The sequence below is a fragment of the Acipenser ruthenus genome, chromosome 24, assembly GCF_902713425.1.
Source record: "Acipenser ruthenus chromosome 24, fAciRut3.2 maternal haplotype, whole genome shotgun sequence".
Lineage (NCBI taxonomy): Eukaryota > Metazoa > Chordata > Actinopteri > Acipenseriformes > Acipenseridae > Acipenser > Acipenser ruthenus.
The window spans coordinates 3,850,482-3,865,551 of NC_081212.1; the positions used below are offsets into that span (position 1 = coordinate 3,850,482).

Below are 15,070 nucleotides of genomic sequence, written 5' to 3' on the forward strand. Positions count from 1 at the left end.
GAAGAAATGATTTATGTACTCTAACTGAAAATACACATTTAAACCTTCTAGTTAACATTGGATGGGAGTCAATACAAGCCACCTCTCTGTCGCCACCTGCTGTTTATACTTATTCTACACCCACTACACAACTTAAAAATCTTAAAATCATAAATTCTGATGTAAAATTTATAAGAACGTAACCAAGCATTTTGGCTAATGCTTTAACCGCAACACACTGATGAAGACATGAGCTGAAACTTAGCACCACAACTGTAAATCACTTGTTTTATTACATTCATTTAAAAAGAACATCTACATTTAAGCTGCCAGCTAATTTCATGATTCATGAAAATGTATTACTGTTTGAGCAAGGCAAAACCACAAATGGATATCCTACACATTACCACCAACTATGACAGCAGCAACACCCCATCTAAAACTAGCCAACTAAGAAGCTCATTCTACACTTGTTATTTTACAGATAATTCACATGTTGACAGTAAATTGTACACGTGTACCAAGGATGGAAATAAGACTCCCATCGCATAGCACTTTGATCCATTCCTGGTTTTACTACGAGTTTAATAAGACACACCTGAGCTTGTTACCTAAGCGCTGTGGCTAATCAAGCTTGTATTAAAACCTGGAATGGGTGAAACTGCTTATTTTTAACTATACTTTAATGTAAAATGGCCCCGTTCTTTATTTCACAATTGCAGAACAGTGAGCGAGGCTGGTATTGGTTGTGTCCCCAGCCCAGTTGAAAGCAGGCAGATGCAGTACCTTGATGGCCTGTCCGAAGCAGCCTTTCCCCAGCACCTCCCCGTGGATGAGGTCCGAGGGGCGGAAGATGCGGTGAGTCTGGGTGGTGACGACGCGCAGGGACTCGGAGCGGCCGATATCCTTGCGATGGAAATGGGGGGAGGCTGTGTTGCTGGAGCAGGGAGACTTGTCAATACTGCAGCTCCTCCTGGAGAAGCAAAACACGGAGGAAAAGGAGGTCAGAAAACACAGGCAACAAGAGGGTCTGCATCACCCTCTGGGGTCCTTTGAAAACAAGAAAAGCTGTCCTCCCTCACGTTTACAATCGGGTGCCAATCAATGGCAATTAACTTCCGCATTCCAAGTGTTTTAAAAGCCGACTGGAAGATTACTTGCCTCTCAAGCAAGGACAGCTTTTCTTGTTTTAAAATCCACATGTTAATGAATAGGATTTATTGAACACCTGCCGATAAATACTACCCCCCATGTCACAGTGTTAATGTTGGCTGTCTCCCTGTATCTCTCCTTCCCGTATCACGCGGGGGTGCCCGCGGTGAAGCTGCCCTTACGTGATGACTCGAGAGCGGATGCCGCTGGTATCCGCGCAGGGGGTGCGAGGTAGGGGTCTGAGGGGGCTGCACAGGTCGGACAGCGGGCTCGCTCCGTCCACCTCCTCTTCTGACCCTGAGCCGTGGGGGTCGTGCTCTATGGTCAGCTGCAGCAGTCGGCTCGTCTCCTGGATCAACAGGTCGATCTGAGGGGGAGCGGGGGGAAAAGGCAGGAGTTTGGATTAAAACACACATTGTCACTGCACCCAAGTCACCCATCTGTTCTCAAAAGCGACTATTCCTCCGAGGGCTGAGCTTGTGAATGACACCCGTTTAGGGGTGTCAGGAGTTTCCACTCCCAATGACTGCACACTAAGGGCCTGCTAAGAAGAGTCTCACCTCGTCGGGAGAAACATTTCGGATGGGCGTGCCATTGATCTCTAGGATCCTGTCCCCGACATGGATCGAGTTCTTCACATCCGGGCTGATACACTCCGTGTCTAATCTGTAAAAAGGTAAAATACACGGGTAACGTTTACTACAAGCAGTCACAGTGCCTGCAGGATCTACAGGCCCTGTTGGGTTGGGCTGGCAAGAATCCATTAGAAACCACCTCTTTCCATTTAGAAATGTAAAACCACTTGTTTGTCGTACAGATTTCCAACCCGTTCTTTTTAGTAGCCGTTTATATAAGATGCTAAAAGGAAGAAGTGCTTTCTTATTTTATCGCAAGCAGGATCCCTGGCTGATGTACTCACTCCTTGACTCTGACTGTATGGGTATGGTCAGCCCCACACCCACTGGAGCTGCAGCCCTCATCGATGGACACGGAGATGCCACGCTTGCCGTCGGTGGAGGCGGGGATGGACACCAGCGTGACAGTGTGCGGGATCCGGGAGCACGGGGAGTCCGGGAGGATCTGCTCAATGACCGGAGTCACAATCGTCTGGTAATAGCAGCGCCCACTAGAGGAAAGGAGGAGGTAACACAGCAAAGATCAGGACTCGGGACAGAAAACAAGGATTTCCCTGACCAACTTAATCTTCCATTACTGCCATAAACCTCATAAGCTTCATAAAGCTCATTAATGTATTACACAGCGTGTCTCTTCCTTTCAATGCTGCACGCGATGTATTGTTTGATTAGTAATAAAAAACAATAAAACAGATAAAAAAAGGAAACACATTTTCTAATATTGCTTGTTTTCATGATGTTTTGTTTTCAGTAAAGATCATGCTTCCTCTTAATAATAAACCAATAAGAACAGACACAATGGGGCTAAAGTTTGTTCTGTTAGCTTAAGTGCAAAACACGTTTGCGAAGTTACAGCACAGTGTTTAGGGCCAGCACACTCACCAGTACAGCTTGGAGCGCTCCACTAATGCATACGTGTCCCCATCACCAATGAAGACCCTGCAGTTCAGACAGGTGAAGCATTCGGGGTGATACTTCTGTTCTCCTGCGACCTGGGAAACAAAAAGCACAGGAAACAATGAGGGAAGCGGATCAAACTCAGCAGTGCAGAACTACTCCACAGTGACCTCTACTGGTGGGGTGGACAGAGTTGAAACGCAGGAGTAGCCGTTGGCATCACAACTCGCAAAGCTAACTGTTCAATCCCTTATAAAAAGTTTAGCATGGATGTTTTTGCACTTTTCACATGGTTATACTATGCATTTACTATAGTTTAGCTTGTTTTGCAAAAGTTTTTTAATATACTGTACTCTCTGGGCTTTGCAATGCTTACCTATGCTGCACCATGATTTTTTTGCAATGCTTTTACTATTGCACATTTCTGTAAGGGATACAGTAGGGTAGTGTGGAGTCAGTAGTGGGATATCTACAATACTGTCCTTCAGAGTGCTGTAGCATAGTGCAGAGGCTACTGCAAAGCCGCTATTGAAAATAGCAAGTTTGTATATATATATATATATATATATATATATATATATATATATATATATATATATATATATATATATATCTTTAAGCTAGACACGTTTTGATTTGTTGGTTAAAGCTGATCACTAGGTTGCTCCTCAACCCTAACTATTTCACTGGCTCTCGCGGTACATTTTTGATCAGCCTTGCTCAGATACAATCTTATGTATTTTATTTTCTTCCTGGAGTACAGCTTATTGATCTGGTAGAGGGTCACGAGAAAACAGCAGTTACAAAATACAATAATATCGATTAAAAAGATTAACAGAGGAGACAGCGGTTTTGAAATGTAAAACGTACACAAATTAACCTGCAACAGAAAAACACAGGCTCAGAAAAAAAAAAAAACTTGTGATGAAGCTTAAATCTCAAACAAGAAAGAAAATTATAGAATTTATAAAAGACTATCAAAAAGTTAAGAAAACAATATATACATTACGGCTGAAATGAATAACACACATTAATTCTACTGCACAGAAGAGCGTTGTTGTCCTTTATTGAAAAACCCATATTCGTCCCTATTTCCGTCCTATTTCGTATGCTTACCCCTGCTGATGGGGACACAGTGATTGCTGTATTTCTACACATGCATCTCGAATAAAAAATAAATTTCAACAAAAAGTACTCAGAAATAACATTTTAAAATAGTGTTTTTTTTCTAATTGTCCTCAAAGTCTAAGAGGATTACAAAACACAGACAGGTTAACTTGTCCTTGGGTGCAGTCTAGAAAGGTTTCCATGGAAATGAGGTGGGAGGGTTAAAAGTAACACCCTTCCTTCCTTGGGTGGTCGTTTTGAAAATGTAATTTACTTTGGCAGACTGCTCTGAGGTGTGAATTCTTAAAAGCCCATTTAATGTGGCAATGGGAATGCGAGACACCTTTTTAAAAAGGGAGGCATCGCTAGATGCACATAAATTAAAATTAATGTTTAAAAAATGCAGAGTCTTTTCTATAATGATTCTCTCGTGCATCACGCTCAACCGCAGTAAGAAAGAAACCCATCCTTTTTACCGCAACTGTACTTCGAAAGAATTTCGTGTTCCCGTCAAATGATAAATTACAGTCCGCAGCTCTGTGACAACTGTAACAAACGTATCAAATGTCATTTCATGCATTTTCTCCGAGTGATTCAGAGTTCTGTTGCTTGATACTGAATTCAAATAATTTGTCTCCGATTCAGAATTTACCTTGCATTACCTGTACGTGTAGAATCCGAGTTCTCAGCTCCTTTTGGAGGACTACCTGATGGAACAAGCACTTTATTTCTTTGGAAATCAGGAAGAACTCAAAATGGAGCTGGCAACTAGGATTCTACAGGCTCAGACAAGTCAATATTGGAACCACTCAGAACGAATGACAACTGAAGCGTTAAATCCTTACAGATATAGCCTTCATAAGCCCAACCAATCACAGACGGGAACGACAATCTAGATGCTTATACCCCAAGAACAGATTCTCTAAGGAATTCCTGTGCTCATTTTCATCCCTACTGGAACAGCGGTGCTGAAATGTCAATGTAGAAGTACACGTGTACTAAAAGCACCTCCACCATCATAAGAACTGTAGAACTGTAGAACCGGCATGGTTGTGGCTCCCGACTATAGCCTTATAAAAGTGGGGTACACTGTAAGTTGGCAATACAGGACAAAGTGTAGAGTACAGGCACATAAAACCCAGCGACACGTCTCTGAAGGCAAGTAACCTTTGCTGTGCAGTCTCTTGGTAAATGTCGCAAAGCTGGGTGGGAGCATGCAAGCGTGCCTGAAAAACACAGGGTCTTGGGCAGCCCCCAGGCAAGGGACTCCCCCTGTGAGCAATACTTCCCCGATCCACCTTCCATCCTATTCAATAACACACCTTCCTCATTTACATTTCCCCTTTAGGTAAATTTGGCGACAGCTTTAAAACAGTGCAAAAAGTACAGTGCATGTGTAAATAGCAAATGTCTGGTGTCTGATCTGTAGAGTGTATACTCTTTTAGTATAAAACTAAACTGGACTACGAAACACTTCCGCGTTAGAATACCAGCATACTGTATATACAGCAGAGGAGGACAAACTGTGATAAGATCCCAACTTTAAGAATTAAAAATGCAAAAGAAAGCTATATAAAATAATTTAAACGTTTGCCAAAGGCAGCCTTACCTTTTTATTGGGTCTCAGCCATTTCCAACAGCAGAACAACGCTTCTAAATCCCCAAACACAACTCCTCCCAACATCGCACAAATCACTCGGCACTCTCGTTCATTCTATGAGCTGCTCTCAAAACACAACACAGAGAAGCAGCCAACAGATGGAAACACTGCCAGCCCTCCTGCGGTGATGTCATCACTGTCATCATGGTATCTCCACCCATCCTCCCTCTCACAGGCTCAGAGTACTGCTGCAATGATGAAGCCCCGCCCACATCCTGCCTCACTGGCTGTGCTTCAGAGATTTGTATAGAATTCCCCTTTTAGAGCAACATTAACACACAGCAAAACAGGAATCCACAATCACAGGCAAACTTTTACTTCTCCTAGTATCTAATATTAGTAACACTGGCACAGCCCTGACTATGATGGTTCGTCATGCCTTGAGGTTTAGGGTTAATTCCCTTCAACACGAGAGCAGGTTGTGAGTGTTGAAAACGAAAGCCGTTGAACTGTGGCAGGTCTTCTTCATTGCAAATAATAATAATACAAAAAAATAGCCAAGTCAAACTCAGAAGGAACACTTGATTTGGAAATGTTGGAAATGTGTAAAAAGTCCCATGAACTGAGACTGCAAAAAAAAACAAAAAAAAACAAAGCCATCTATTCTGAACAAATTCATGTATGGTTTGTGGTTTAATATAAATGTGCAATGTTTAACTCCATCATAACCATTTAATTACATGGTTATTAACACTGCGTTTATTGAAACTGTTTCCCATGTAAAACCCTGACCCCATAAAACGGAGTCTGTAATTAAAGGGATTGGGGATGTGTGTTATCATGGGTTTAAAGCAAAAACAGGGGCAACGTGCAACACCTGGATGCTTGTGTATTACATTATGTCACTTTAAAATACATTTTACAAGGACATTTCTTTCGATTCAAAATGGAATTCCCTCTAGTCTGTAATACTGTACGTATAGTATTTTAAATTGCTTTGTTTATCCCTGAACTGAGCTCCAGAATAAATACTCAGTGAATGTGGAGCACAGCACTCTGACAACCTATTTCAGGACAGGTTGAAACCCAGACCTTTGTTGTTCATTGTACAAGTCAGTCCCAAGGCCACGATCCCAGCTGCAGCCAATTTATTTAAAAATAGAATAGGGAGGACATCTTTTTTTTAACACTTTTTAAAAGCTGTTATTATAAAAGTGCTTTTCTTTTTCGTTTTGTTTTTTTTTAAAGCTAGCATACAACCTATATTTTGGTCAGTCTCCACTGAACCACAAACACCATACATTTGAGTTGAGAATACAGAGACGAGCTCTGAAACAATGTCTACATAGAAGCAACTCCATGTACAACACATATTAGAAGCAGAAGGTACATCTAAATGCATTTCAATTGTTCCTCTTTTCAATTCAGGTTTTTTTTTTCCCCCCAATGGGAGGGGGATCTACAGAATGTGTTCACCAAGGTTCCACAAACGTTGTTCCAAATTCTGAAATAACCTCCTTCTATTTAAAAAGAAAGAAGCGTCTGGCTGCTGGGAAACACAAGAAAGTAAAAGTGGAAGTTTCAACACAGCTTTGTGATTCGGATGCATGTGAACAATGCAGGAGGAAGTGAGGCCGCTGTTACTGTCTGTCAAATAATAATGCTTCTGTGTGAAGCTGCACAGACAGTGCCTTATTAGTAGAAAACAAGCTCTGTGGAGGTGGTAGGCTTTAGATACTGAACACTATGTATGTTTTAGTTAAGCATTAATGTCCACCGCAATGGTCATTACCTGCTTGATAAATCGCCGTGACGACAGATAGAGGTCACCTAATGAAGCACGAGGTCTTTTATCTACCGGTAATGACTTCAGCGGAGGATATCAAATGTTAACCAAACTAATGTTTTTGTTGCAGTTTTAAGTCGTGGTTTAAAAGTAAGTTTCAGGATTTTAAAAGGCATGTTGAGAAAAAAAAGTAAACAGGAGAATCTCGGCACATTACTGAGCAAACTTCAATTCAGTGACAAACGTGCCTGACTAGAAGTCTTCCTCAGTGTCTTCAAAAAGGCTTTTAGTCGAAACGTCTGTCATTCAAAAGCTTACATTTATTTTACTATTTCTCAAATGTAGCACTATTGAATTTTACAGGAAAAACAATTCCTGCATGGCTCCTAAATGAACTGTCCTCTGTGGGAGTTGAGTCGTGTTTCACACGGCAGTCATGGTGACAGGGCTGAGGAGGAGGAGGAGGGCTGAGCTGGTATGTGTCAAGAGACTGAACCCACAGGAACTAGGCTGGGTCAGCGTACTGCCTGCAAAGCCACACACCACAGGGCCTGTATCTGCAAGGACAAGATACAGCAAAACTAACACACAGGAAACAAACAAGCACTTCTGGGTAGGAGGGAAGATGAAGTCATAATGGAATTCTGACTTCGTCACGCGTGGAATGACGTGTCAGAACCCGTGGCTGACTGAAGAAAAAAAAAACTTGTGTTATTAATGTGTTAGGGGTCTTAGCAAAGATTATACAAAGCCATAGTGAGTTTAGGCAATTCATACTTTGTGATGCAGAGTTATTATTATACTACGCAAGGGGGTATAGGGTTTGGTGTGAAAATGTTCCGTTTGAAGTTCTGTGGGCGTCTTGTTATAATTAGACCAGAGCCGCAGGAATTAAAATGATTAAATGTAATGAAAAGCAAAATAATCCAACTAAAATGGGAGATAAGGGCTCCTTGCTTGTCTAGAAGTGAGTGTGCTTAAGTTGAACTATAAGGGTCATTAATTGTTCCCAGTCCTAGTACTTCCTCTTTGGGCAAGGACTTGGTTTACATGGAAACCAAGAACACAGCGAGGTCAGAGGCTGGGGAACAATCCTTCCTACTGTCCATGTCAACTTCCTGCATCTTCAAATACACATCCGGGCTTTTCCACTGGCTAATGTACAGTGACGGGTCTGCATGGTCAAGGCAACTGTCTACATTGTATACCGGTGTTAAGCCAGTGTTGATTTTTTAAAATGGTGGATTATGGAAACTTTAAACTTGGTTATATTATTATTATTATTATTATTTATTTCTTAGCAGACGCCCTTATCCAGGGCGACTTACATATAACCTGGTTTACTTTGTAAACCAGGTTATAGCCAAACAATTTACCCATAAATGAACTGCTAGAAACACCATTACATTTAAAACGCTTGTATGAATGGTTCTTGCGATACAGCTAAAACTTAAGCATGCACAGACTATTACATTAATTTATCACCAATGCTTTTATTTTGTATGCCTCAATTAAATATTTATTAAAAATCAGACAAACCTTTGGAGCCTCAAGTTTATAATATATTACTGACGCCGGCGAGTTTTCAGTTGTGTCTATACCCATTGCTTTTGAATAATAGAGTTCTCAATGCATCGATTATTGTTCATTATTTTCTGTCTGATATTCAATCAGGAACTTGGCTGCTGATTTAGTGTTGCTGCCTCCACCGCCTCCCAGCCGTCTGAGAGGGGATGATAAATATTTTCAAACCTTCTTTTACAGCCTGAGAATAATGAAATAGGTGGAGTCCTGAGAGGCCTTGATAAGTGGAGCTGGTTGTGGCCATAACTCAAGTCCACACTAGACAGAATCTTGGAATACAGCAGCCTGTAAACAGGTCTTTCCATCCAAAGTCATTTCAAGCATTGGCGTTAGAATCTGCAAAGGTGAACCCTTTAGATTTAATTAAAAGCTTTGAAGAAGTACCTTGCATTGATGAGGTGTTCAAAGCCATCTTAAATTATTTTACACAGACCTGCTGAAAAAGCAGCTATTCCGCTTACAGCAGAGACAGCAGATTCAAAGCTCCACTCCAACTTATCAAAGATAAAAACAGTCAAAAACAAGAGCAATGTGGTTTAAAAAAGAGAAAAAAAATAGGGATTCTTAAAACTTGATCCAGTTGAGACCCTCTGTTCCACATAACTGGATTTTGAAGCTTAAAAAGGGCTTTCTGGCCAATAGGCAGCTGCAGCCCAGGAAACTTTGTAAACCAGTGCCAGTGCAAGCTTTTGAGAGAGTGCAATTAAGGCAACGCCAGCATAAGCCTATTATATACTGTGAACAAGGACCAGTGTTACTGAAAGTAGGATTGAGGGTCCAAGCCAAGGAGTGAAGTAGAACTAGAACACCACCACTGTCAGGACAGCAGCAGAATTGAGAGAGGCCACCCTCCTGCCAGCAGAGAGATACAGCAGTATCTTAACTTATTCAATGCATTTTACCAGCTTAAATTAGCACTAGCTGTTCAGGAGGAGCAGTAATACAACATGTAGAGGAAGGCTGAATTAGAGGTAATTGCTCCTATCTAAAATGGTGCATACTATTTTATTTCATCTGTCACTATACAATATGGTTTATTCAAATATTGGCCCATTGTTAATATGTTTTAAATAGGGGTAAATACCCTTAACTCTGTCAGCACCAAGTAGCTTTGCAAAACGACAACCCTATTATAGAATCTTATATTGAAATAAAAGCATAGAAAAATATATGGGGGCAAAGACTGGGGCGGGTTGACTGATCTGTTGTATAGAGTAGTTTCAAGACTGCACAAGCGGTTTGCAGTTTTGAGTCTCGAAGAGCTCTGCAAAGAGAATAACCAATGCACATGACACAATGCACATGACAGCCTGGGGAGTCAGTGGACACGACAGCCTTAATCAAAAGTAAACAGGTTTGGGACCAGCAGGATGTTGGGTGGACACACAGGTGCAGTGTTATCAAAGCTGTAACACTGACGACACCCTGGACAGGGGGAGTAATAAAAAGATAGATTTTAAAACCTTGGATGCCTTTTAAAGGGTTAAAAATGATTGTGTCACAGATGGAGAACCAGCAAGAGGTTTGGTGGCTAACAAGGGAAGGTTACGAGACAAGGTCGTGTGGAAGACTCTGTGTCTTGGAGTGGCAGTATTGACAGAGACAGGGATGCAGTGTAGAAAGTACCACACTGTGTTTAATCAGGGAAAGCTGTTTTGAAGGTGAAAGGCAAACAAAAAGAAGTGCTTAGAGAGCAGAGATAGCACAGAGGGGTGGGGGGTGGAATCGAATTACCACCTCCTGTGGGACTCTGATTCTAGCTGGTTCTTACAAACGCAGAAAAGGGAAGATGGTGTACAATCCGTTACACAATTATTTTGATCTGGTAATTAAATCAAGAGAAGAAGTAAAACCTTGATTACAAAAAAAAAAAAAAAATGTTTCTGTCTTTAAATAGTTCCTTTAGTATAAATAACCATGGCTGTCCAAATGAAACCTGTATTAATGATCAATTAACATAAAAAAGATCCAAAATTGTGTGGAACTGCTGAATCTCTCACCATGATGAGGCCGGTGGCGATGGGCTCCGAGCAGCCATGGCACAGCTCTCCAAACCTGGCCCAGTAGTCCTTCTTGCAGAACAGCCGCCCCTCCTTCTCATAGTACCAGTGGGAGAGAGAGGCGTTGCACTCACAGCACCTGCAAGCAGGCAACAATTCACTGAGGAGGACATCTACAAGGGGCTAGGGGCCAGAGTTTCAAAGCATTTCATCAACTCCTATTTTTTTTTTTTAAAGAGGGTAAAACAAGTGTCAGTTTTTACAAAACTAGAACCAAACTACTAAGTTTACTTATTTCAAGCCCTCTTAAGCTCTCACAAGGTGTTTTGTTTTTCATTTTGAAACAGTAACATGATTTTTTTCACAAAAAATAGGAGTTCAAGACTGGAGGAAACGCTTTGAAAAGGCGGCCAAGATGGCAGCACAGTACATTTGCAAACAAACATTGCTTAAAATGACCACTAACTTCCTATTTTGCCAGAAGTAAATGTATCCAAATAAGCACACAAAACAGATATCATATCAGAAAGTATCACCATTTCCATATTTAAGTGATGTTTCTTTGTGAAGAACTATCTCCATATGGTTTCATTTGAGCTGTGGTCTTACTACACAGGCAGCACAGTTTCAGCCGTCATATAAAATGTCACAGGTGGGTTCCTGTGGGCAAATTGCAGCGGTTATTACTGTAAACCTTACCAAGGCTACCATGTAAATGTGGCACAAGCTCATTTCAATCGTCAGCGTGGTTGTGAAATGTTTCTAAGCACTGCATTCTGGGTTTAATGAACTTCTGCACCCCAGCACGGTCGGTGATAATTAAGAAAGGCTGCTGGTAAATACTGTAAACAGCTGCAGTATATTCAGCTGACTGTTACACAAACGCATACTATGATATTGAAAAAAGGATCCAGTGCATTACACCAGGGTCACTGGAGATAAATACAGCATAACTAGAACAGCCCTAACAACATCTCTGCAGTCTTATTTACTGGCAGGTGGCACAGTCCCATAATACTACAGTGATGCATCCCAGATCACATGGCTGGGTAACCCATTCCACTCCCTCACCCCATTCTGTGTAAAGAAGCCACTTGAAACATTAGCCAGCAATATATCTCTCAAATATAACTTCAAATTCCTTCGAAGGAATTGGGAACTGATTTTAAAAGGAATTAGAAATGCAATTGGAATTGAAAATTAGAAAATCGACCCCAACCCTGTACGCGACTGGTCAGAGGATTTAGCCGAACAGGAGATATTAGGAGCACACGGACGTCAAGACAGAGCTGTCAGAATACAACCGTCCGTGTGCGTGCACCAAAACCAAACCCTACAAGTTCAAGAACTGCAGGCTGCTTTCATTTCCCAAAGCAACATCCCCTTCTAGAACCAAATGGACTCACTGCCTTACCACAACAAAGTATCATAAAGCCCAAAGCTAGATAAAGCAGAATTCTATTTTCTCCACTGCAGCTTAACCCTTCTCTGGCTAAAGAAGCAAAGAAAGCCTCCAGACAGCAGAGACACCAGGGTCTGAAAAACCATCAGTAATTCACCTTGGAAAGGAGAGCTAAATGAATCGATTACCAGCTCTGTTGCATAATCGAATCCATTACATATCCAATATTCGGATTATTACAACATCCAACCTAACCGGCAGCTATTCTTTAAAGCTATCTGTTCAACCAAGGCTGGACCAATTCTACCAATTCATTTAATTGGCTCAGTTGGGGGGCAATGCAGTTCCAGTGGTATTGTGGAAAAAATTGGGGTTAACGTGTCAAGGACACTGAATGACCTCGGGGGGGGGGGGGGGGGGGGGGGGGTTTAACTGTGGCACGCTTTCCAAACGCTTTGACCTGAGCACTTATTAGACCATAACTCCAAATGACACTGGGATCTGATACTGGGATCTCGCAGTCATAAGAGAATTACACGAACAGTACAGTGAGCATGTGACACCTTGTCCTTTAGCGTGTGAAGAGCTTTGGGGATACTGTACCACTTAGCAACACTATGCATGCACATAGAGGACACTGATCCGAATAATGATTTATATAAATAAAAAGGGGAAGTAAGCCCAGATAATGTCCACCGCTAGCATATTGTAATGTATGAAGGATTATGTTGTTCTGCACATGAAGACTTGATGCAATCTGGATTTCATTATTAAACCAACATTCTATAACAATTACTACAACGAAACCATAGTTTGCACAAATTTTACAGGAGATCTCGCTGTAGTTTTTTTTGGCTAAATACAAAATTCAGTTAATAAGCTATTTCAAGTTTAGACTGTAATCCAGATATGTTTCTCTCACACTTCTAGTCCAACCACACCAGAGATGGCTGGATAGGAGTCATTTTTATAGAACATTTTATTTTAAAAAGACAAGGTGGGCTTTTGCTCTTTTACCTCACACACACACAAAACAAAAGCAGACCCAGTTCAGCAGTGTTTCACGCAATGCAAACTGCGACGTGCCACACATGATCTCATTTGAAGCACCCCGAGGAAGCGTCTGGCACAGCCACGATCTGCATCATTAAAAACCTCTGTGATTTGAGAACTGGGAGGTACCACCCCTATTGTTCTTTTCCTTGTGCGGCAATGATCATGGCTGGCCAACTATGAACATGCCCTGCGAGAGCTCTGTGTGTAAGCTTTATATTCTACTGCAGATCTTGGGATTTCCCAGGAAAGCTACCCTGGACAGACTGCAGTTTCTGGTAATCACGGAAAACCCCAGAAAATCTTATACAAATGCCCATGGGATACCCCAAGAATAGCAGTACACGGTCTTGAAGAAAACCCACATGGTTTTTAAACAAATAATGCACATGGTCATGACACATTGCAATGGATTACTGTACCACAGTGATCAAGTACCACTGGTATTTCAATATACATAGAGCATATATATAAGTGTTGCAATGCAGTACCGCTCTACCAATGGTATTTCCCTCTTCTCTTGTGCCACAGAAAATCATGTTGTAACTATTCTAGTGCAAAAAATTGCCTAAGGGACTGGACTAGGACAGCACACATCTGTATCGGGATTTAGTATGCTAATTTGTTATGCTGATTCCCAAGTCTGGGATGAGACTGCAAAGGGAGAAAGGATCAGGATATGACGTCAGCTTCTCAAACAGTGAGGTGTCCACCATGAACACAAACATCCTCCGTTATCTAAACAACAGCATCTCTAACATCCCACTGCTCCCCCTTCCCACAACCACATAGATTAAAAACAGCTGCACAGGAACTAGAGAACCTGACCCACTTCTATCATATTAAAAACTCTGTATCTGTGTTTCCATCGACCGCTTTTTAAATCAGACCCACAAAATCCATTTTATTTTACGACGTTCTAAATGAACTATATTCTCAAAGACGCTTACTCCAATTCTTCATTAGCATAATTGTTTTTCAGAAAGGAGAAACGCACCCAATAAAGTAACCAAACCGGAAACACTGTACACTACTAAAGGCTTTTATTTCAGGGGCTTGAATGAAGTATTAAGTTGCTTCCTGTTCATTTTAGACATTTAATTGGAGTTTCTTCCATTCGGAAAAAAATGGCGCTAATGACGATTTGGAGTAAATAGCTTTGAGAATCTAGCCTATAGGGTATGTACAGTAATGCCCCCTGAAAATATTGAAATGCTGCATTTGTTTAATGATAAACTTCATTTTTTGGAACAAGAGCGCAAAATATGCAATACTCGATTCGTGCAGCAAATGAAAAAATAGCTCAGAAGGTGCAAACTTCCTATTTGTTTTGTTCCAGCTTATTACTGTAGAATCCTAAAACAATGGCAACATTGGCTTCCTTTTGGTTAACACTGTATGCAGGTTACAACTTTTCAAATGTGTAAGCTCTCTCTCTCTCTCTCTCTCTCTCTGAGTTAATTTAAAACGACTGTCTAGTCTGCTGAAGGGGGTGGGGTGTGAAGCACTGAACAATAACCCATTGTTTTCCTGTGGACTTGAGTTCAAAACACAGTAAAATGTCTCGGGCAAAAGGGAGAGATGTTCGGGGTCCACCTTCTTAGTTTTCAATCAGCGTTGGAGTATAGGTATAAAAAGGGCAAGATAAGTGGAAGCAGATACCCCTACAAGGTCAGTCAGCTCCTACCCAGAGTCTCCCATTCACCCTGACCCCAACTCACTCAGACAGAGTGCACCAGACCAGATTCCTGTCTTCACGTGTCAACCTTTCAATGCAGCAGTCCTTTAAAATGATCAGCTGTTAAGAGCAATCCGATCAGGTCTATAAGGACTAAACCCTTTTCATAATAAACCTGGTCCCTAGCAACACGATGG

The 15,070-nt window shown here is 41.5% G+C and overlaps 1 protein-coding gene across 4 annotated transcripts in view; it reads right to left on the reverse strand.

Annotated features, from left to right (window-relative positions):
• The window catches only part of LOC117429831 (LIM domain kinase 1-like), a 41,452-nt gene that overhangs the window by 7,013 nt on the left and 19,369 nt on the right, over positions 1 to 15,070 (reverse strand). For 3 of the 4 annotated variants that reach the window (XM_034049687.3, XM_034049688.3, XM_034049689.3), the window contains 6 exons: positions 10,741 to 10,879; positions 2,649 to 2,758; positions 2,051 to 2,257; positions 1,692 to 1,797; positions 1,314 to 1,498; positions 766 to 952 (listed from right to left, as the gene is read on the reverse strand). In XM_034049687.3, coding sequence (XP_033905578.3) covers positions 766 to 952; positions 1,314 to 1,498; positions 1,692 to 1,797; positions 2,051 to 2,257; positions 2,649 to 2,758; positions 10,741 to 10,879 — 934 coding nt within the window. Of the gene's footprint in view, positions 1 to 765; positions 953 to 1,313; positions 1,499 to 1,691; positions 1,798 to 2,050; positions 2,258 to 2,648; positions 2,759 to 5,379; positions 5,554 to 10,740; positions 10,880 to 15,070 lie in introns of those variants that run through there. The other variant, XM_034049690.3, reaches the window with a different exon arrangement.